This window comes from Natrix helvetica (genome assembly GCF_964273705.1).
Source record: "Natrix helvetica genome assembly, chromosome: 2".
NCBI classification, from domain to species: domain Eukaryota; kingdom Metazoa; phylum Chordata; class Lepidosauria; order Squamata; family Natricidae; genus Natrix; species Natrix helvetica.
Window position 1 is genome coordinate 51150289 of NC_138552.1, and position 24837 is coordinate 51175125.

Genomic DNA, 24837 nt, shown 5'->3' on the forward strand with positions numbered 1-24837 from the left:
TCCCCCCCCCCATTTTGGGAGGAAATTATACTGAAGTAATAGACATTTTCTTGTAGATCTAATGGCTTGGATCCTAATGTGTAGTGAAAAAGACGTTCATCTCCTTTTCTAGCTGTTCCCATGCACTAATCTGCTATTGCTAGAGATTCCTGTGCACATGGAGGTGTATATTTATATATTCATAAACCAGAGATGGATTTTTGAAATGCAGTGCAGTGCAAACCACAGCTAATTTGTACTCTGCTAATTTTGCACTTTGGGAAATAGAAATATTAAAGGAAACTAATTCAGCTTCACTTTCTACATTAACAAGCAATAGGAAGAATTAACTCAGACGAATATTAATATTCAAACAGAGAAACAATTTATTTTTTTTACACACAACCAGAAAGCATGGAGAAAGTAGTTCAATTTTACAGAGAGAAAATTAGTTTAGTTTACATGCTCACATCATAGCACAAGGTTGTGCAATTTTTTAAAGCTAGGAAGCAATTCCAAGAGGCTTATATCCTTCTAAGAGCTTAAAGGGGTTGCAGCTAATGATTGATGTAACTAGAATGGAGGTGTGTACTAGGATTTAAAGAGTGAAACTGGTAGCATCTTGCAGCAGCCTATAGTATCTGTTGTGCTCAGTTGTTCTTTATCTTAATTTGAGGAAAACTTATCATTTAAAAGGTCTCTATTGGGTCTTTAGCCTACACAAAATCTGAGGCACCTGTTCAAACAATAAAATCCATGTGGCATCCTGGTTAAGTTGGTTTAATCAAGTCCAATCTTAGCTATGAAGGCCCAATAGGTGACCTTGGGCCCACCATTCTTCCTTAGCCTAATGTTTTGCAAGGTTGCATAGCGCTTTTACACGTCATTTTTAGCTTAACGGAAAGGTGGGCTATACCTCTGGTAACCATAGAAATACATCCAAAATATAACCACTGTGGGTATCCTACTTAACATTTCTAATCCTAAGGAGAGAAAAGGCTAAAAGAAAAGGGTTAAGTTCAAATTTGGATGAAATGACAATATTAAAGCTGTGAACAATAGTTTTACAGGCCAAGAGAAAATTGATTTCTAATGAAAGGGGAGCCAAAGTTTTGGAGACAACAGAGGAAAGGCAGTTTACCTGCTACCAAAGCAGCATGCTAAAGGATTTTGGTACAGAAAAATGCTGCTTGCAGTATTTGGGACAATATTTATAAAAGGCAACATGTTAAGTTTATATAGACCTCATCCAAAAGACTATTATCCAGAAAGAAAGTTTTCTAGGAAATAAAACTGATTGTGGCATTAGGGCAATACAAGAAAAGGCTAATCTAATACTAGAGGCACACAAGCCCAAATAATTTAGATTTAGAAATAGTGAATAGTTCCTATTGGTCTGAATCAGCTCTTGGATTGGTGGACTCATTATTTGACTGCTAAAAGCTATTTCCCTGAGCATTCAACATCTAGTAGATGCATTACTTTCCCAACAGAGCTTTCAGCACCCCAATTCAAACTGCTGAAATCTTGATTGTACAGAACCTTTCTTCTATCAATGGAGAGAATTACAAACTTTTCTTCTCTATGTAGCTTCTGATTATATGTGGTTAGGATTGGCTGACAGTTGCAGACATTTTGTTGAGATGAAATCTCCAGATGGACAAGAGGAAACCAAAATTTATGGCTACTAACCCTGCTTTTTTTGCTTTCTAATACTATTGACTTTATTTACTTCACTTACATTGCATATATACATTTTCTCTCTCTGTTTGCATGGCCAGACAGGAATATAAAATTTGTTCCAATATGTTCATGGCAGTCATTATCTTAGATTCTGTTTCTGTTTCTATAGATACAGTACTGGCTGAATGACTGTTCATATGCAAAAATGCAGGGTGGAAAATTAACATAAACAACATAGTAACTCGTGTGTTTACTGAGTTTTCCATGAGATTTATGGACTAACAGCTCATCACAAGGATTTGCTAGGTTCAATTTTTGTATTTATCTCCTATGAAGTTTAAAGAAAAGCTGTTTTTTGCTGCTCTTTCGAGTTCAACTTACAGACTTTACATCCTCAAATTGAAAGAAACATTACAACATGGAATCTGCTGTATGCTTGCTCCTCAGGTCACGAGTAGTTACAACTTAACTAACCATTGCCATAATACTGTTTAAAGGTACTTCTTTCAACAATGGAATTTATAAGATGTTAAAGCAATAAAGCAGGTAAGCCTGCTTAGTAATAGCAATAGCACTCAAGACTTATGTGGGGTAGAAAGAGCAGAATGTAGCTCTGTCAGCTTTATTTCTGCAATACAGAAAATATGTGAGCTGGATGATCATGTATTTTGATCATGTCCCTAGATTATATACGTGTACAAAAAATCACACAGCTTCAATACAGTTTAATTGCAGAATGCCTGTGTATTTGGGAAGTCTATGAACTTTAGTTTTCAAGAAGCATCTTTAATATTGCTGAGAATAGAAAATGCCCAATTTTTTTCATCATATATTTGTCACCAAGAAGCCAAGGGAACCTAGTCTTCTGTGGCCAAAAAAGGAATTCATCTTAATGTCCACGTTTGGTTTTTCACACCAAATAGTCTATGAATGTTTACCTGGTCTTTTTAGAAAAGATGAAAGAAAACATCTTGTAACTAGGCAACTGAGAACATAATTTCCTTTTCGTTTAGTCCTGAAAAAATGGGTAAGGTTGTGTCTTCAGCAATGCAAGAGTTTGCAGGAGTGGGAGTGCAATAATGCTCTGGAAGTCTTAATAATAATTAGTCTATTTCATTTTGAAACAAGAGCCCAACTGTTTTTCTCTTCTACCCTATAAATTGTTAGGTGATGGCCTTGTGGGTAAAACATTGGATTATTCCTTTACTGATTTCCACCCCCACAATCCTTCACTGTTCTTGTTTTATTGCAAGTATTTTTCCTGGAAAAATAAAGGAAAACAGATTCTAACTACAGATAAGAAGAAAAAAATGTAATCATTAAATAGATTCTTTTTCAATAAAGGCTCAATCCAGCTAGTATTAAATTATTTGAAAAAGACCTGGGTATGACCTCTGAAAGCATATCTTATGGCACTGTACAATAAAATAACCTATGCTATATCTCTAATTATAAGAAATTAATTTCTAACACTCAAAAATGTTTGATTAGTCTCTTTGTAATATATAGTAGTGAATACAGTTAATAAGTTAATTCAGTATTTTACTGAAATGAACTGTAGTTTCACTCAAAACAATACTATAAGGAGGCAGAAACTAAATACATTAAGAAAATGCATTGCGAGGCTATTTTGGTGTTCTAATAACGGGTCACCTGATTTCCATTGTATATCAGTATTATATGACTATTACAGCTTTGTACTTATGAAAATGCGCCTATTCCGATTTCAATTCCTGTCGCTCCAATGGAAGGCTGTTGCTGGTTCTTCTAATATCAAGCAATTTAGCTCTATACGCCTTCTATAATTCCATTGCTTTTTCCTCAATTCTTATAATGGGAATGTGAAAGTGCAGATTTTGAACTTTATAAAATAATCCAAATTAAACCTATTTTGTACTAGTCACAAAACACAGAGGTCATGATGAAATCACAGGGTAATTCTTTGATTATATGCTGTTTATTTTCAGTGAAACCAAAGTATGTTACTGATGTTATCACAGAACATCTTCACATTTGATGCAAATATGAAAGAGTTATATACAAAGTAATTAAGTGGCACTATTTTAAAAGAAATAACCCCAGCCTCCAAAATTATATTATGTAAAACATACCATATGCATAACTTGTGTAAGTTCCAACTGCACTGCAGCTGCATTACTTTGAATATAAGTGCCACATTAACGATCATTTTTCAAGACAAACTGAATAATTACCATTAGACTTTAGTTAAGAGCAATGTTTATCTCAGAAAACTAGTGCAACCTTTTTGTTTTTCAGTCTGTTATTCTTCTTATAATTCTAAACCATTTTGTAAGCTCGCATATTCTTGCAAAATGTGTGTGTTGGAATTTCTACATGTTTTTGTGTATGTGTGTACAGTATGCCACATACACAGGCGCACATACAAAACCAATTTCATGTTATCATTAAATAAAAGAACTTTACAGTACAATGTCATGGGCTAAATTCTTGTTCAGGTATTCCTTTATTGTGTTCCCGAGGCACTCTGGACTGAAGGAGTAGAATCCTGATCGGGCAAGAAGGTGAATATGGGAGCGGCTGACTCTGAGAGCCCAGGAGGAAGCACATGGCGGCACACAGGACATGTTCCAGACTAGGCAAGAGAAAACACCACCGTTTAGGTACAATTCAAGTCAAGAATTCAAGAGTAGCCAAACGTAGTCTCAAATACTGTTTCCCCGAAAATAAGACAGGGTTTTATTTTCTTTTGACCTCCGAAATAAGCGCTTGGCCTTATTTTTGGGGAGGTCTTATTATTTTTGAGGTGCAGGAGGCAGTGACCATGGTCACCTAATGGCTAATGCTGTGCTGCAATATTTTCAGGGAAGGACTTATTTTAGCGTGTGTGCTCAAAAGTCCGATTGGGCTTATTATCCAAGAAGGTCTTATTTTCAGGGAAACAGGGTATATTTAGGGAAGTACTGCAAATTAAAGAAAGCAAAAAAGGTAAAAAGATCTAGATTCACATATTCATGTTGCCTCCTTTAAAAGGCTCATATCAGCTTCATAGTGGTTTCTATGGTATGTCAGTATTATTTTTGATAAAGATATGAATTTTAATTACACACAAGAGGATATGTTCATGTGGGACCGTTGTTCAATCACAAAATCACGACTGACTCTTCGCAACCCCATGGACAAGGGAGCATTCATGTCTTCTGGAGTTTGCACAAATTCATGTTCATTGCACCAGTGACACTAACCATCTCATCTTCTGCCATTCCATTCTCCTTTTGCTTTCAATATTACAAGATATTGTTAGGTATTTTGATAAGGTGCTTAGTATTAGACACTACATAAGATTTGTGTGTTTAAAATACACCACATATTATCCTAGGAAGCAGGCAAATACATTTCAATTAAATTGAGATATTGTCTGATCAAATGGCAATCTCTATGTGACACCTAATTCATTCCCCCAGCTCTTTACACACACATATACACATCAGAAGTGCTGTGAGATCTGGAAGGGACTGTAAATTCTCTACATTGGGTAACTATCAATTTGAAACTGTTTACTAGGTAGCCTGAGTGTACTTAACAGTATTCATCTCACTTATTAGGGCATATGAAGATGTATTTAATTGCTTGCTACTTAGTGGAAATTATATTTCCAGTCTCTTTCATAGTGAACCATAGCATGGAATCTTAAACCTTTGAGAAATAATTTAACTCTTCAAGGATAGTGCATAGATCATGTAACTCATTTTGCAAAGCACCTTTTCAAATGCTTTGCCCAAGCCTAGAAAACATTAAATTTATTTTTATTTTCTTTAAATTTTATTTATTTGTATCTTGCTTTATTACGTTTACAAATAACTCTGGGCAGCAAACATTTCTAACACACCTTTCTGCTTCGTTTTTACCCTCAACAGCAACCTTGTGAGGTACCATGCCAATATAGCTAATCACCGTTATGCACATCAATATACAGCGCTACTGTTGATGTGTTTCCAACCAAGACTGAACTAAACTAAGTCACTGATTTTAAACAATCAATGGGCATTTCTTAGTGCCTTGTATACAGATCTAAGAGAGATAATCTGGATTCAGCTCAACCCTGACAAGACTCAAGGGCTGTGGGTTTTGCCCCCTTTCCCCTCATCTAGTGATTTGCCATCTTTAACTTTGCCTGGGATTACAATTACATTCCACAAGTAGTCAGAGATGGCACACAATCTGAAGATTCTTCTGGACTTAATTGTGGCTAGGACAGCCTTTGCTCAAATACATCTCATGTACCAGTTATGCCCTTTCCTAGATCAGGAGACCTTGCTCAAGGTCACTCATACCTTAGCCAACTGGAGTACTGCAGATGCTGCATGTGGAGATGTCCTTGAAAGCATTTAGAAGATACAGATGCTCCAAAATGCAGTAGCATGAGCAATAGTGATCATATTGCAGTACGCCCAGGTAACACCATCCCTTGATGAACTGCACTGGCTTCCGGTAAACTTCTGAATGTAATTCAAAGGGCTGGTTATCATCTTTAACGTGCTACATGGCTCAGGGTCAGGTTACTTATGCAATTGCCTACCCCTAATAGATGTGGTAAGCATGCAACAAATTCCCTTATGAAACTCAATTGTGGAACCTTGGAATCATGTCTTGTCTGTTACAGTGCCTATCTTATGGAGCAGCCTGCCTTAAGAGATATGGATGGCTCAAACCCTGTTGGCCTTCCAGAAAACAGTGAAGATCTGGCTTTTGTCAAGACACTGGGACCAGGATACAGATGGGATCAGGTTACTATGTTTGATTGATGAATGCAAGTTTTATCAGAGTCTCAATATTGGACTTTTTTGTTGTTTGTCTAAAATATTTTTGTCCCATATTGTATTTTTTATTATTGTTGGCAGCCAAGAGTTTCTTGTGATAGGTGGGCGGCCACAGAAGATAGATAAAGACAGACAGACAGACAGACAGAGACAGAAGATAGACAGATGATAGAGATAGACAATTTTTTAAATAAAAACTTCCTAGTTTAAAAGCAGCATTAAAGTATAACATAATTACACACCTTTTGTAACCAAAGTGTTATGCATGTCACGTGAAAGAAGTGGCGACATGGAAGCTCTGTTACAATTTCTTCTTTGATGTACTCACTACAGCAAATAGCACAACACTGCTCTTGCCCTACAGCTTAGGAAAACAATGTGCATATTAGTATACAAATGTAAAACTAGGTTATTAAAATTATGGTGAAATAGTTATTAATAAATTAAAATAGTTTTGAAAATAGTCACATTCAACCAAATTAAATTACAAAAGATAATAACATATCATACTATTACATCATATAAAGTTACTCGACCAAAACAGTGAGTATGTAATTTATACCTTACCGTTGTGATCTTCTGTAATAATAATTTGTGGCAGACAATCTATGCTCTCTTTACTAGCTGGTGGATGAGCCTGCTCAACATCAATTGCAAGAGACTCTAGATGTGCCAGCGCGGTCTAGAAAAATACATGAAAAGAAACAAGCACATAATTATATATACATGTAAGTATGTGTCTCTGTGCAATCACTGTTTAGGATCCCGTCACTATAAACTAGATATAAATTAATTGCTTCTATTTTGCAGAAATGAAGGCCATATTAATATACATGACATTAACAAAGTTCTACAGTAAAATTATAGTAATTAAATTATGAGAAATTATAATATAAACTTTGTTAATTAACTCGAGTGCATTTTATTAAGGTATGCAACTGTCTGTTACAATTTCAATTGCTTTAGTAACAATGTGACATTGTCATGAATTATGACATTTTTTTTCAATTACTTGTAGTTGTAACTTGAAATTGGACCATAAAATAGTGGCTTCAATAATCTAAGACTAAGGAGGTATATATAAATAATGTCATCTTTTTAAATGCCACACAGAGAGACATTTCTCTTTCAGTTTTCCACATTTTTAAGCAACAACCATCTCTCCTAATGCATGCTTTATTGCTCATTAAGTCAAATCTTTATTTCAGTCATTGATCAACCTAAGTTTTGTCAGGACAAAAGCACAGTCCACCAGGCATTCTTATATGAAGTAGTTAAGCAGCCACTACTATCCAGTTCATAACTTTCCAAAAAATCTTATTAGAATGTTTATGGAGAAACTCATCACCACCAAACTGATAGCCAAGACAAACCTATGTAGAATAATTGCCTATGAGATAAAGAATAGTTCCATATATTTGGGATAGAAAACACCCATTTTCTCAGATTGCAAACATAATTTCTATACTAGTTAGGATTGTGGAATTCCAGTCCAAAATATTTGGAAGATAGCAAGTTGGACAAGGCTTGTTTTTCATCTTGTTTCCACTTGGTTATAATTTCAATCAAATGTTCATTTATCAGACCACAAGTTTATACAGTATGAAAATATTGCCAAGCTTGGTGACCAAATGTCAAATTTCATATTCAGTAATGGATCAGAGAGTACTAGGGAATGGCTAATACATTTAGTCTATGTCTCTGAGAAGACACTGGGAAGATATTCTATCCATTAATTACAAAGCACTTTGCAGTTCTTAAGAATATATATATCAGGGGTCTCCAAACTTGGCAAGTTTAAGACTTGTGGACTTCAACTCCCAGAGTTCCTCCGCTCACTATATCAAGTCTAATGCAAAGGTTTTTGTTCTTAGAAGGATTGTAACCAATTCTGGCAATATAATTAATTATCTGTGCTTCTATAAGCTCCATTTAGTCATTTATGTCCTTTCACAAAATTGACATTTTTACATCACTTGTGGCAATGGCATAAATATGTCCATTATATAATAGTCTTCATAATGTCATTGACATAAATTTGAATGGACTTTTGGATTTAACAGATATCCTTTCCCCCGGTCTGTTAATTCAAGATTTTACTGTATTTCATTGAAGTTGTTCATACATCTGGCAGAATCTCTCTTTCCTGGGTCAACAACAATAAAATACATAATTATTGTAATTATCTATGCATTTAATAATTTTTTTTGCCAATCTAATTAAAGTCCGTTCATAGGGACATATTCAAAGTTCAGATAACTATTCAAGTAAGAAAGTTACTAGTTGAATTCATTTAGCTTAAGGGAATACATAATGAAACACTTTATGCTCAATTCATATTAGTTGGTTACCACTACACAGAAAAATCTCAACTGATAACCTCCACTATTGGCAGCTTATAAACATGGTTGTTTACAATGAAAGCAACACATTCAAAACCATCATAGCATAGTACATAAGATGACTAGGATAACAGCTTTTGTTTAAAAAAGCAATGAAATAAAAATAACATTTACCATGATGTCTTAATACACATAATTGGCCTCTTTGCCCGTGCACACAACAAATGAACAAATAATTAAATAAAAAGCAAGAACTAGTATTCCCAAGGGTCTGGCTGTGCATTGTAAAACTAGGAAACCGTCATACGACTAATCTAATAAAGTTTGAAGATTGTTCAGAGTGAAAAAGTACACACTTTGAAAATGTAATCTTCTAAGCACTTTTGAATTATTTTCTTCAACTTTATGACAACTATAGTAAATTAAAACTAAGCTATACTGTAACATTTATATTCAATATGGTTCTGTAATTAGCATATGGCAAACTGTATGAGAAAAAAACCACAACTCAATCCAAAAGTGTTAGATGGTAACACTGTTACTTCATTGCTAAAATTATTAATTAAACAAATCTTTAATGTTATGCTTTCATACATTGCACAGTAAGAATTTAAACAGTGCCATTTACCACTTTTATATAGTTGGGCCAATGTTTCTGTTTCCAATTAGACATGCCTTGTTTTCATTTGCTGATTCTTTTGCCTTGTGCACAAAATGAAAAGAAACTGATGAATATTTAAATGCCCTTGTGTATATAACATTGATGTAGACACAACCATGGGAAAGTGAATACATGAAAATAACTGAGAAATTATAGGAAATATACAGATTTTCTTTCTACTCTGAAAGACTTGGAAACTTGCCAATATTCTGTTCAGAAGGGAATAAAATAACCATTGCTTTGAAATTTCAAACTATAGTATTGGTAATCAGGCCACTTAAGCCTTAAAAGAATTAACTTTATGGATACACAAAAATTTGTACATGAACTAACAAACCCTCTGAAAGAATAGATAAAAGAAACTATGGATAATGAGAACTACCTGTGCAATTTTTGAAGTGAACTAATTAGGATGCTTCCCTTAGAAAATTAATATTTTTACCATATTTTTTGGAGTATAAGACGCATCTTCCCCCCCACCCCACAAAAAAAGAGGGTGAAAATTTGGGTGTGTCTTATACACTGAATGTAGCCCCACCCACCCCTACCAGAGGCAAAAAAGGCGAGGCATGGAGGCAGTGATGGTCTGTGACAATCCCTGCAGCCTGGAACAGTTGATTGGGAGTATTCCAGCAGTCAGATCCACCCGGCAATCAGCTGTGCTGAATCAGGCTGCAATAAGTGCTGAAGCTGACCTAGTTGGTCAGTTTACGGCAGCAATCACATTCAGAAATCACACACAAGTAATTCATTCAGCAGGATTCAAAATAAAATAATGTAGGTTTTCCAGGGTAGCAGTAAATACAAACAAAACACAAGCAGTTTCACTTTCAGTTCTAAGCTAAGCCAGGCTCCTTCGGGTCTCCTTGTTGCTCACACAGCAAATACTGTTTCAGAATCCAAATAGACCTCATTAGCTGACTGAGTTACTATGCCTATTCATTGGCTGACCTTGTTACCATGTGGTCCAAGTCAGGAAGCTAGCCAGCTGAATACCATGGATGCTGGTAGGCAGAGGCAGAATTTTTCTTCTTCTTATTTTCCTCCCCCAAAACTAAGGGGTGTCTTATACTCCGGAGCGTCTTATACTCTGAAAAATACAGTACCTTTAAGTATAATTCACTAAGAGCTATCCAATAATTATTTTCTACTTTTAAAAAATTATACTTACTAATGTATTCATCTAATAAAAATGTTTTGGTTACATATGAACTTCCCAACCAATAGTCAAGACAAGCTATCTATTTCCTACTGGCAAAAAGTTAATTTACTAGATATGGTTTCAAAGGTTTATACCTGAGGACATTTTGGGCGATCAGTGATTTTATTATTGAAAGCAATATTGACTGGAAAGATGTGTTGGAGCAAGCAGTAGTGGGACATGAGAAATGGCAGAGTACTATACTGGGCTTACTTTGTAGAATGTTATGTGCAGTAATGCTAGACCAGCGATGGCGAACCTTTTTTGGCTCGCGTGCCACAAATGGGGGGAGCGCAGGGGGGTCGTGTGCGGGCGTGCCGCACCCATAATGCAACGTGTCCCCCCAGTGCGCATGCGTGCACAACGCGCCCCCCATTTTTACATGCTTTTTTCGCCTTCCCTAGGCTCCAGAGGCTTTATAGGAGCCTGGGGAGGGCGAAAAGAGCCTCCCCCGCACCCCTGGAGGCCCTCCGGAGGCTTCAGGGAACGTCCGGAGGCTTCCCTGAAGCCTTCGGAATGCTTAAAACCACCCTCCGAGCAACTTCCGGGTTGCTCGGAGGGTCGTTTTAAGCGCTCCGAAGGCTTCAGGGAAGCCTCGGGATGGTCCTTGAACAGGTACGAGACGTGTGTCTCCATCGCCCGAGCCCGGATCATCTCCGCCATGCGGCGCCTCGGGCCCGGCGTACTTGCGCCGCTCCGCCCAGCCTCGGCGCGCTCGCCATGGCCCGGCCTTCACATCGCCGCCGCTGCCACCACGACGGGCAGGCCGCACAGCCGCCTTGATCCCAGCCTCGGGCGGCCCCGCGCTGCATCGTGCTCAACCCCGCGGGCGGCTCCATCCTCGGAGCTCGGCTGCCTGCTGCCTTTCCCCTCCTTTGTCTCCCAGCCGGGGTGGCCCGCCGCCGAGTTGCGACTATTGCCGCCGCCGCTGCCGCCGTTCACGGGACCCGTTTCTCACCCTCTTCTTCCGGTCGGCAGGTTCCGACTCGTTCGCTGCCTGCTGGGCACCGGCGCTGCGTTCGAGCCGGAGGGGGAAAGGAGGAGAAGGAGAACAACAAAGCCCCCTTCGCTTTCCCCGTCGCCCTTCCTTTCGGCTTAACCCTTGCGACACCCACGCAAAGCCCCGAGAGGACGGATTCCTGTGCAGGACGCATGGCAGGAAGGCTATAGAATCCCCCCTCCCTCCGCCATCTGGACGGTCCCTGAAGCTTTCGGAACGCTTAAAACGACACTCCAAGCAACCCGGAAGTCACTTCCGGTTTGCTTGAAGGGTGGTTTTAAGCGCTCCGAAGGCTTCAGGGAAGCCTCCGGACGGTCCCTGAAGCCTCCCGGGGGGCGGGGGAGGCTCTTTTCGCCCTCCCCAGGCTCCTATAAAGCCTCTGGAGCCTGGGGAAGGCAGAAAATAGCTTTTAAAAAGGTGAACTCAGCTGGCCAGCACGTGCCCTGACAAATGGCTCTGTGTGCCACTTGTGGCACGCGTGCCATAGGTTCGCCATCACGGTGCTAGACTGTTCATGATTGTATTGAAATGTGTACATACTATAATTTATACTTCCAATTATATTATTATTGTTCTTGTTATCATTATCATCATAATCTCAGGCAAAAAAAAAAGAAATGAATATGAGTATCTCTTTTTATACTTCATGGCTTGATGACTATCAAAAGAAAGACATGTTTTTGAAATTCAAGTTGAATTTTTGTTCTTCCTTGAGTGGCATCTTCTATCAACAATGCTAATTTAAACTTAGAGATAGGTCGCATGAGCTGGATTGTCTAACAATAGTGATTTATTTGTTGTCATATTTTGACATTTAAGTAAGTTAAATTTCAATTTACAAGGTCTAATGTTTAAAAAAGCAGAAGCAATTATTAATAACTCTTATGGACACAGCAAGTTAACTATGGAAATGTTTTAAAAGCTTTTTGTTCTTTAATCATATGGTGAAAATAATGTTATCTCTGGTATGTTTTATGCAGATCTTTTTTTTGGCTAACATATATTTTAAAAGAGTATTTTCCTCCAAGACAAAAATATTAAGAACCAATTTATACTCAGTAAACATAAAACAAAATATTTTGTTGAGTCTCATCCTATTCATTAAGAAGTTATTTTAAAATATATTTGTAGTCCTTGATAAATGACCATTTGTTCAGTGACTGTTCAGCAGTACAAGAGCCTGAACAAAGGTGACTTAGGGTGGCTATAGTTGGGTGATCACAGTATTCTTGTCAAATGATCACATGCTGGGTAATTAGCAACAGGCTCACAATTACGACACTGCAATGTCCTGCAGTCATTGGATCACTATTTGCAATCTTCACTGCCTGTATCTGATAAGCAAAGCCTATGGGGAAGGAGGCAGGACGTTGCAAATGTCAATGGTCCTGAAATGCTGTGCTAATGCAGGATTCATAGTCCTGCATAGTCACAGCAACTGCAACTGCCATAACTGCTGTTGTAAGGTGGCATGATCATGTGATGTGTTTTATGCATCACTTAGCAACAGAGTTGCCAGTTCCCATTACCATTGCTAAGTGAGGAGTTTGACTTAATATATGTTGATATCTGCAGCCTTTAAATAAGAAATATAGTAGTGTTACTGCTGAAAGTGAAGACACCCCCCTGCTGTGATGTCAAGGAAGTCAGATAACCGTCTAATTGTGCCCAAAGTGAGGGACGTTTTTTGACCACTTGCATACCACTGAAAAAAACAAGCTAAATATATGCATAATGGGAAAATTAAAAATCAGCTGTTAAAGTGCCCATCCAAATATGATAGATAGATCCCTAGTGGCTCAGTGGTTAAACTGCAGTATTGCAGGCAAACTCTGCCCACAGTCTGGAGTTGAGTCCTGACAGGGTTCAAGACTGATTCAGCCTTCCATCTGGTTAGTGAAATGAGGACCTGGATATGCAAATAATGCTTACATTATAAACTGCCCAGAGAGTGCTATATTGGGGCAGTATATAAACCTAAATGCTATTGTTAGTCATAATTCAGATAAAGAAAATGTTTCCATTAAAAAACACACCTTGGCATCTTAACATTCTACTTAAAGTACTTTAAGAGTTATCATCATAGCATTATAACATAAGGCTAAAAATGTACTTAATGTCATTCTTATGCTAACCACTTCTCTAAATAATATAGATCTATGTAGCAGTAATACAGAAAGTAGTAAAGCATACAAAAATTCAATTTATGAAATGATATGAAATAATCTCTCTAAATTTTCTTCTTGTTCCAAGCTACTGAAAGCCTCCGTGGCCTTAAAATGCACAGCAATTTCATATTTTAATAATAAATTGGATTAAAATAAAATAAGTGGAAAATCATTGTAGGTAACATATTACAGGCGGTAGGCAAAGCATCAGGACTTCACTCCTAATGCATCGATATTGATGTAGCTAACTTATCATTAACGGCGGAAGCCAAAATGATGTAGTTGCTGGGTAGTTGTTGTTTTTGCTAATTTCTATATTAATTCTACATGAATGAAATCAAATTGTCAAAATCACTCTAGTCAGTCCTCTTCTCCGTTTGTAAAATTCAGGTATAATTATCCTAGATGCTATTATCATTACAATGTGCAGAATTTTAAAGCCTTCAGTATGAATACCCAGTTACTGTTTCTAAAGCAATTTTATTAAATATAGTTCTTATGGAAAGGATCTATTTTCAGTTGAGGTTCTAAACCTTTCCTTAAACATATAGAAATCAGTTGCTTCTGTTCAGTGGTGGGATTCAATTTTTTTTACTACCGTTTCTATAGTTTGGGTGGGTATGGCATGGCTTGGTGGGCATGGCAGGGGAAGGATACTGTAAAATCTCCATTCCCTCCCAACTCCAGGAGAAGATTAGTGCAAAATCCCCATTTCTCCTGATCAGCTGGGACTCGGGGGGCAGAGAATAGATGGGAGCAGGACTAGACAGAGGTGGTATTTACTGGTTCTCTGAACTACTCAAAATTTCTGCTACCGGTTCTCCAGAACTGGTCAGAACCTGCTGAATACCACCTCTGCTTCTGATGGATAGTCTGACGTAAAATCAAAACAATATCTGTCTGGATTTTTGTTGAAGGTACATCTAATATAATTTCCAACATATATACGAGCAAGACTCAATATCAATAACATGTACTAATTACTTCATGCTATTAACATTTCAAACTATGTCATTTTAAAGAAATTAGAATGTTTGGAATTCCAAAACCTCCATGCAAAAATTTCCTGCAGTGCAATGCATTTTAAGAGATCACTGCTACACACTCACACATAAGTGACTTACTCAACCACAAAAATAAATACAAATAAAATGCTGCCTACCTCTCAATTTAAGTATATTATCTACATTTGGAATGTAGGCAATCAGAAATTGCAAGTACCTGTAGACGCTGATAAGTCATTTCCATGAACATGCTTGTTACCTGAATTTGAAAAGATTCAGGTTAGTGAAGGGAGGAGCACAACTTTCTTAAAAATTGTACCCCACACCTAACTATAGAATTTTACTTATGAAAATTACAAAATACTTTTTCTTTGGGATTATCACAACTGAAGGGACCTACCCCCAGCCCCCAACTAAATGAACACTTACAGTTAAATGAACAATGGTTTTGTATCTGCTGGTAAACTATTTTAGGTTGTTTGCTTCAAATTAGGTTTAACTAGAAGTGTTTTTATTGTCACTACCAGAGTACGGATATATTAAAACTATCAAAACTAATAATGTTCATATACAAGGTTCTTCCAACGTTTTCCGATCAATGAAACCCGGAGAGATTATTCAAAGCAAGTCTAATATGACTTAATACAGAGAAAATCTCAAATTACAGAAGATGCAGTTGAGTCTTTTTTTCATCTACCCTTCTATTCTGTTTTCCTAAGATTTCCCACCATTTGTCAAAATGTACATAATTATTTGAAACTTCAAAAATCTATCCAATTCAAGATGTCACTAAACATCTTTACTAAACTGGACATGATGCCAAAACAGTTATTTAAATTTACAAGGGCAGTTTAAGAGACAAAATGCAATAGCTATGGAAATTTTCCTCATCATGAATTGCTGCCTTGACTTCTTGGTGTTTTTTCTCAACAAACAACAATTTCTCTGTATTTCAATTAGTGTTTATGATATACAGCAGGGTGTCATGTGATGTATTGCAATGTTTTATGCGTTTACCAAGCCGGGTTAGATGTGGCCTATGCAGGACTCATCCGGCTTGCGGGTCGCCAGTTTGACATCCCTGATCATCCTATACCTTACTCTCACTCACCCACAAGAAAAGAAGAAAAATCTTATTGTAAAGACAACTGATTCATTTAACATATCACAAGCAACTAATGAAATATTGAAAGTTAGTTATGAAAGATTATGCTCTTTCATAATTTTACAGCATAGCAAACAAGCATAATTATTTTATCTATTTTTCATAAAATAGATTTATAGTAGCATAACATTTTATAATGGTGTATAAGTTTATTTGGTATAATTTATTTTTATTTTTTAGCTATAATTATAAATACTTTATTGAAAAATCTCTTAATACAGATTAAAGTTGCTTAAAGCAGTATCTTGAGAAATGATTATAATATGCTTTAAATGAGAAAATAATATTTCACTAGCAGTTTTACATTACACTGGTGTTTGGAAATATGTCGATGAAGATTCACAGTAGTTGTTTGGAAGTTGAGTCATGGCAACTAAGAAGCTACTCAAATAAGAAGTGAAAAATGTTTCAAACCACAAAAGAAAACAAGTTCAATTGCCATGACTTCCAGGTTACACTAGTGTTGTCTTTTCCTACTGAAATTAAGCCACATCTCAAGCATACACAGTATTTTCAAAGAATGCACACTTTTTAAATGTACAGACTCATGCATTGTTTGGTTCAAAAGTTGTACAGTATTGCTTTTCACAAAGCTCAGGAAGCTCAAAATCTCCTAAAAGGAATTATTACTATTAGCAATTAACAATGGTTTCTCTATATAAAAGATCTGTAGTGTGGTAAGGAATAGGAATCCATTTTAATGTAAGAAATAGAAGGAGTTTTTGGCAACAGATTAAAGAGAATGGCTTGTTTTAAATTCAACTGAAATAGATAATCCATTTACTAACAAGATGACCTACTTTAAAACAACTGAAGTACTATGCTGGGATAATGCTAAGATCATTTTAAAATGTTTTTACTGCCTAGCTGGGAATATTAAGCATTAGACACTGGAATACAGTATTTAATTTTATTTAACTGTATTTGGAAAAAAGGGATTGCAATTATTAAACTGTAAAATCTATTAAAATAGCAAAATTATGTATATGTATTTACTTATGGATTTAAAATACTGTGTTTCCTATATATCTCAAGTTACGTTTTTACTTTGGAGCGAAAAAGATGCCCATTTTTAAATCACTGTATTTTTAAAAACCTAGAGGACAATTAGCAGGATTTTGAAACAACTGCAAGTCCAGTGCCAGAACATGACAAGTGTCCGAGCTTATCAACATTGTCAGCAGATTGCTGCTGCTATTAACATCTTTGCTACCGTGTTTCCCCGAAAATAAGATAGGGTCTTATTTTCTTTTTACCCACAAAATATGGCTTGGGCCTTATTATGAGGGGAGGGTTTAAGGTTTTGGGGTTGCTGGGTGGCTGCTCTCTTGCAAGCGGGCTCCCCAAAAGCCGGGCACAACCTTATGACGTAGCTTGGCGATACCCCTAGGTCAATGAATGGCGCTCTGCATGGCTGGAAAGGGGGTTTGCCAGGTGGCTGCTGTGCCCAGCTTTTTTGGAACCCGCTCGCAAGAGAGCAGCCACCTGGCAACCCTCCTCTTTAGCTGGGCACAGCGCCGCTCACCAACCTAGCAGTATCCCGAAGGCATCAAGCAATGCGATCACCTTTGCCCCCCCCCCCCCCCCGGTTCCTGTGGCTTGGCACCTTCAGGATACCACTAGGTTGGTGAGTAACATTCTGCCTGGTCGGATCTATTAATTTAAATTATTCATGATCAATGTTATTTTAAAAACAATATTCAGAAACCATATTATCTATATACTACTAGAACTCTTATGTCTAATACTTCGCAATCTTCAACTGAACAGAACGCTGCATCATAAGGCAAAAACTTTGCCAACAAAGTTATCTCAAATGGGCTAATTTGCAGAATGGTGGGAATTAATACTCCCAAAGGAATTAAATTTGGGAAACTGTTTTGCTGCTGTTTAGATGGCCTTCATACTGTCATAATCAGCATTAAATTCATTGTCAATGTTTCCTGACACTTTTTCACAAGTCAGTGGGGAGCCCACAAGGAGCTGCTATGATTGCCAATGCTCCTTGCCACCTTCCCACTATTAAAGTCTTTACTTGTGGGAAACTTGCAGAGAGAAACTCAACGGAGAAATGGTGCACCCTCCACCAGTCCCTCTGCACTTGCACTACACTGGCTAGTTGCATACTTCCTTACTCCCTCCCATACCTGTCAGCAGCCACATTTCTGCCTGAAAGGAAGGAAAGAACAGGGAGGAAGGAAGGGGGGGAAGGAAGGAAGGGAAAGGGAAGAAGGGGAGGGAAGGAGGGAAGAAAAAAGGGAAGAAAGTAGAAAGGAGGGATGAAGGAAAAATGAAGAAAAGAGGAAGAGGGGGGCCGGGAGGAAGGAAAATTTCTGATGTTCATTATCAACTTCCCACAAGGAAACTCAATGGGGAAACAGAAAGTTGGAAGTCACTCATATTCCTGTGAACTTTTGCCTTTTTTCTATTTATGTAAGGAAATATCTCTGAAACAGGTCATGGTAGTTTAGTATTTCAATAATATTTATTAACTTTATTGCCTTTTAGTTAATCTCCCCAAATAATATTGAAATATAAAACAAATAAGAAATGGTTGAATTGTTATGAAAATAACATGTGACGAACACTGATGCTAAGAACTGTATTCAAACTTTACACAGACAAAGATAAAGAATTATTGGAAGACAAAGAAACCCACACCTCAGTAAATGCAAACCAATGTAGAAAACAGGCAACCAGGTCAAAATCTCACTCAACAACTTAACAAAGAAAGATTAAATCATGAAAGAAAAACAGTGGTGAATGAAAAGACATGTATCCATCTTCCCATGCTTCTATGGACTTCTCAAAATATACAAGTCCCACATACCTCTTTAACCAATTTTATCATTAACAGGGACCCCAACATACAACATGTGAAATAATCTCCCTAAATTTTCTTTAGGGGGAAAGGAACATAGCCACACAGGAAAGAAACATAAGATAAAAGATAGCCAAAGAACTTACAAAAAAAGTTTGGACATCTCATAGAGGGGAGTCAATATTCTATTAAATTCCCATTACAATGCCTCCACAAAAACCAAATACTTAGAAAAATATGAAATATGCTTTCATTTGATGTCATAGTATTTTTACATCCATAGTTCCAGAACTAGCAAAAGAATCCATGGAATTGGTACTATACACAATGCAGTCGACCTAACCAAATTCACTAAGATCGAAATACCTGTTTCACTACCTACTTTCTGTTTGAAAACTAATGCATTACACCAACCCAGAACACTAGGAAAAGGAAAGAGACCACCTACACAATGTTTTCCAATAAAACAGATATCCATGCAACTTTATCAGAAAGTGCTTTACCACTCAACCCACTATAGCCCAACCAATACAAGTTATGAAAAACCTAACACTTGTCATACATCACAAATATCTCAAAAATAATCAACAGAGTATTATAACCACATGGTATCACCATAGTATACAAACCAAGTGAAGTCCTTCAATGCATCTTAACCAGAAAATCTAATAGCCCAGAAGAAAAACATAAGTCATCTACAACGTACAGTGTAAGGTCTATAACAGCCACTATGTAGGACAGATAGTGAGAAGACTAGCAGAGTGCATCCATGAACACCAACTAGCAATCAGAAGATACAATTAAAAACTCCTTAATCCTACAACATATATAGACATATATAGCCACTATGTAGGACAGATAGTGAGAAGACTAGCAGAGTGCATCCATGAACACCAACTAGCAATCAGAAGATACAATTAAAAACTCCTTAATCCTACAACATATATAGACACCCAGTCACAGTTTCAACTGAAAAACTGAGCATCCTAGACCAAACTAAATCCAAAAATGCTAACAAATTCCTGGAAACTTGGCATTCAGACAAATCAGCCATTAGTAAATACATAGAGATAAGCCACATTCAAGAGACTGTGAAAAAAAAGGAAACAAAAGGACCAGAACACATCCTCTTCAGCAACCTATACTCAGATAAGCAGGGATTAACACCAGACTACCAATCAAGCAGAAAACAATAACCTAATCAAAGAATTATCAAAGAGAAAACCATACACCCACAACACTGGCAGGACAAGCTGCTATATATAAACAAGGAGCAAACCCTGTATTCATTAGTGCAGATATTACCTAGTCAGGTAATGAAATGTTGCCAGCAAGCAACCAAACTATAGATCTTAAAGCTCAATCCTAAATGTATATAATTACTACTAATATATATAAAATTAATAATTATATTATTACAAATTACTCACAAGTAAATGGCCAAATTACTCCAGTACCTTGTCTTTGAAACACTTTGTAGATTCTCCTCCTGAGTTCTGCAGGAGGATTCTTGGTCAATTAAGATGAGCTCAAATAGCTTTTAAGAGGCTAGTGAATTTTAATATCCTTCTAACTTTTTACTCCCCCTTAGGCAGAGTAATATAGCTTCCTTTTACATTGGGACAATTGCTAATTTCATAGATGAAACTATAGTGCATCATATTAAATTATCTACCCAGTTATTAGAAAACCTCATGCTAATTGAAATAATTGATAGGCCATCACTTGGAGTTGGTCCTATGTGGTAAAGTACAACTCCTCTGCAACTAAAAATAAATGATTATACAATATTCTTGTCACTATATTCATATCTTTCTTAAATTACACATTCCAATAATTCTGGACACATAATTCCTAATTCATAGGTCCACTTGAAGCAAGGGAAGAAAGATCTATTTTCCATGTAAAAAACATCAGTCCCACTATTTGTAAGCATCCCACTCTTCTCCTCTTCCTCCTGCACTGCAACCTGCATCTCGTTCCCTGCACAAAAAGGGCGTTGGTACTTACTTGATATGCCTCTTCTCATAGTGGGGCAGGAGTATCCAAGATGGGTTGACCTTGTCCTCTCATTGAGTGGGCTGAGTCAGATAAGCTATTTGGGCCACGTCCTGGTCACCAGGTACCACCCAGTTATCGGCGAAGAACCTTATCCGATCACTGTGTCATCCACTCCAGACTTTATCTTAGTTTCAACCTTCATTTATTTCTTCAACAGAACAGCTCAACCACCAAACATAACGCTCATGTTACATAACCATATCAGGGAGGGGCTGGATACTCCTCCCCCACTATGAGAAAAGGCGTATCAGGTAAGTACCAACACCCTTTCTCCATAGTGAGGGGAGGAGTATCCAGGATGGGACATACCAAAGCTTACACGTCCCTAGGGAGGGTTACCCATGTTAAGAGCTCGCACAAACCTTATGCCTGGTGAGGCGTCACCTCCGCCCTGTGCACAGCCTGCAACACCCTACGCCCGAATGAAGCTTCTGCAGAGGCAAAGGAGTCCAGTTTATAGTTCCTCACGAATGGTGAGGAGGAAGACCAAGTAGCTGCCCTACAGATCTCTGGTCCAGGCCGTTGAGGTGGCTGCGCTTCGTGTGAAATGCGCTGTAATAGAGCTTGGTGTTTGCAGACCCCGTGCTTGGTAGGCAGTAACAATACAGGCTCGTAACCACCTGCCTATGGGGGTGGATGTCACCTTGTTCCCCAGGGATCCCGGCTGGAAAGAGACAAACAGGGCTTCAGACTTCCTGTTCGGCCGGGTTCTTCTGAGGTAAATCCTCAGAGCCCTCCTTACGTCTAGGGTGTGCCACTTCCTCTCTAACGGGTGAGAGGGGTCCGGGCAGAAATTGGGCAATATCAATTCCTGCGAGCGAAGGAAGCAGGAGCACACCTTAGGGATGAAGGAGGGGTCCAACCTTAGTACCATCCTGTCCTGGTGGAACACACAGAGATCCTCCCTGGCCGACAGCCTGTAGTTCGGACATCTCCCTGGCTGAGGTGATGGCCACCAGAAAGGCCACTTTAAGAGTCAAAAATTTAAGAGACACAGTTCGCAAGGGTTCAAAAGGAGGGCCTATGAGAGCATCCAACATCTTATGCAAGTCCCAGGAGGGGTACCTGTGTACCGTAGGTGGCTTAAGATTGGATGCCCCCTTGAGGAATCACCTGACCATAGGGTGGTGAGTCAAGGTCTGAGACATACCGCACAGAAGTACCAATGAGATGGCCGAGATCTGTCTCCTAATCGTGTTGGGAGCTAACCCTCTGTCCAAGCCCGCCTGAAGGAATCAGAACCTGTGGGATCGTGGCTCGAACTGGATTGTGGCCCCTGGAGCTGCACCATGTTGAAAAGGCACGCCATGTAGTGCCGTAAATGTGCTCCGTGGAAGGTCTGCAAGCCGCCTGAATAGTCTGTATCACCCTGGGGGAGAAGTGGCCTTCCCTCAGGATGCTCCGCTCAAGCGCCAAGCGGTCAACTGAAGCCACTGAGGGTCCGGGTGCTCCAGCGATCCCTGGCTGAGGGAGATCCTTTCCTGGGGGATCCTCCAGGGCCTATCCACTGAGAAAGATTGGAGATTGACAAACCAAGGCCTCCATTGCCAGTGTGGAGCAATCACCTCCGCCCCCTCCCACAGGATTTTCTGTATGACCTTGGGAATCAGGGGTAATGGTGGATAGGCATAGAGGAGCCCCCAGGGCCATGGGCATTGGAGAGCATCCACCCCCTCCGCCCCCCGTGTCTGATACCTGAAATAAAACCTCGGGAGCTGGGCATTGAGAGGGGTGGCGAATAGGTCGACCTCCGGGCGTCTGAAGTGCCTTGCTACTTCCTCAAATATCACCAGCTGCAGTCTCCACTCTGAATTGTCCACCTCGGTCCGGCTCAGCCAGTCAGCTCTTATGTTGTCCACCCCTGCTATATGTTCCGCAGTCAATGACAGAAGGTTCCTTTCAGCCCACTGCCCTAGTCGTTTGGCCTCCTTCATGAGGGCCTTGGATCTGGTCCCCCGTCTGTTTATATGAGCCTTGATGGTGATGTTATCTGTGAGGACTAGGATGTGGCTGCCCCTGACAAGGTGACGAAATTGAAGGAGGGCTTGGCGGACCAACCAGTTTACGTTGTGAGTCAGTTCCGCCTGGTTCCATTGTCCTTGCGCCATCTGAGCCCGCAGATGGGTGCCCCATCCGAACAGGCTTGCGTCCGTTGTTACCGTCACCCTGTCTGGCATTCTGAAGATCTCGCCCTTGGAGATTGCCGGGGACATCCATCAAGTCAGTGAGCAGGACACTTCTGTGGGCAGAAGAACATTGGTCTGGGAGCAGCTCATGTGCCTTCGCTGGAAAGGCAAAGGAACCATTGGAGGTCTCTGATGTGGAACTGAGCCCAAGGGACAATGCCAATGGCAGACACCATGGTGCCAAGCAGTTTGGACAGTGTGGCTAAGGATACCCTACGGCCCCTGGCTACCTGAGCAGCTAACTGCCTAAGAGAGAGCTGTCTTTCTGATGACAGAGAAACCGTGCCTGCCTCTGTATCTATCAGGGCTCCTAGGTGGACCAGACTAGTGGAGGGATGAAGGTGGCTTTTGGCCAGGTTTAGCGAAAACCCGTGGTGTCTCAGGATTGCCATAGTAGTGTCTAGATCCTGTAGCACACCCTTGAAGGAGGACAACTGCAACAGCAGGTCATCTAAATAACATTGAATTCGAACAGGAACTTGCCTCAGGTGAGCTGCCAAAGCCGCCATTACCTTTGTGAAAACTTGAGGGGCGGACGACAACCCGAAAGGCAGGGCTCGATACTGGAAGTAGTGCCCTAGGTAGCAGAACCTGAGATGTTTACAGTGTTCTGGAGCTATGGGTATATGCAGGTAGGCCTCTGTGAAGTCTATGGAGGTGAGAAAATCTCCCTGCCTAATCCCTTCCAGGATGGAATGCAGTGAATGCATCTTAAACCTCCGATAGCGGATGAAGCGGTACAGGCATTTCATGTCAAGAATTGCTCTCCAGCCGGCCGAGGCCTTAGGAATTACAAAGAGAATAGAGTAATACCCCTGGCCTTGCTTCTCTAGAGGCACTGACTGAATGGTCCTGATGTCCAACAGGTGTTGGATGGCCTCCTGCATCAGCACCTCTGGGTCGGATTGCTTGAGACAGGCAGCTCCGAAAGGAATTCGGGGGGTTGGCGAGGAACTCGAGTGAGAGACCATACCGAATGGTGTTCTGGACTCACTTGTCGGAGGAGGTTAAGTCCCAGAGGTCGGCAAAGTATACCAAGCGCCCCCCAATGGGAGGTGAGCTAGGTCTAGATCTAGTTCTTGCGGAAGGAGCGTCTCCTCCTCCACCCCCTCGAAAGGGCCTCTTCTACTGCCTGCCCCTCTGCTGTCTATCTGGGTATCTCTGCCTGAATGAAAAACCTCCCTGGTACTGCTGTGGCCTGAGTACCCAAACTCCGACCCCCTGAAGGAATCCTGACCCCGGAAGGAGGATCCAAAATCCTGCCCCCGGGAGTTGGGGCATCTAGGGTATGGTGCCGCCCTGAAGTTGGACTTCTTGTGAATGGTGGGGAGCACCTTCCGCTTGTCCTTTTTCTCTACCAGAAATGGGTCTAGGGATTCTCCTGTGAAGGGGGCCGATGCGTACTTCCGCTTGCCACTGCTTCAGCCAAAGCATCCTGTGAGATGCCACATATGAGGCGATCGCCCTGGAGGCAAACCTGGCTGCAGCTAAGGTAACATCTGAGGAGAATTGGGTGGCGCCCACCAGCTTGTTGATGTCTTGGTGGGCCCTGCCGTCCGAAATGGGGATTCGCTGCTGCAGGTCTTGCAGCCACAGCAGAGAAGACTGGTTGAAGGAGGTGGCGGTGGTGGCTGCTCTCACTGCCCAGGCCACTGCTTGATGCGTCCTCTGTAAGGTGAGGTCAGCTTTTTTGTCTTCCACATTCAGGGCATCCTCTGGTTCCCCTGGCATATTAGTAGGCGTATGCAGGGCCGTGACAGGCGTGTT

At 39.7% G+C, this 24837-nt stretch overlaps 1 protein-coding gene across 10 annotated transcripts in view; it reads right to left on the reverse strand.

The window, feature by feature from the left end:
• Positions 1-341: 341 nt before the first annotated feature.
• PJA2 (praja ring finger ubiquitin ligase 2) overlaps positions 342-24837 on the reverse strand; it is a 55870-nt gene continuing 31374 nt past the window's right edge. For 6 of the 10 annotated variants that reach the window (XM_081941315.1, XM_081941311.1, XM_081941318.1 and 3 more), the window contains 4 exons: positions 15055-15096; positions 7029-7143; positions 6704-6825; positions 342-4276 (listed from right to left, as the gene is read on the reverse strand). In XM_081941315.1, the coding sequence (XP_081797441.1) occupies positions 4148-4276; positions 6704-6825; positions 7029-7143; positions 15055-15096 (408 nt within the window). In that variant the 3' untranslated portion in view covers positions 342-4147. Of the gene's footprint in view, positions 4277-6703; positions 6826-7028; positions 7144-10506; positions 10555-15054; positions 15097-24837 lie in introns of those variants that run through there. The other 4 variants (XM_081941313.1, XM_081941317.1, XM_081941314.1 and 1 more) reach the window with 4 other exon arrangements.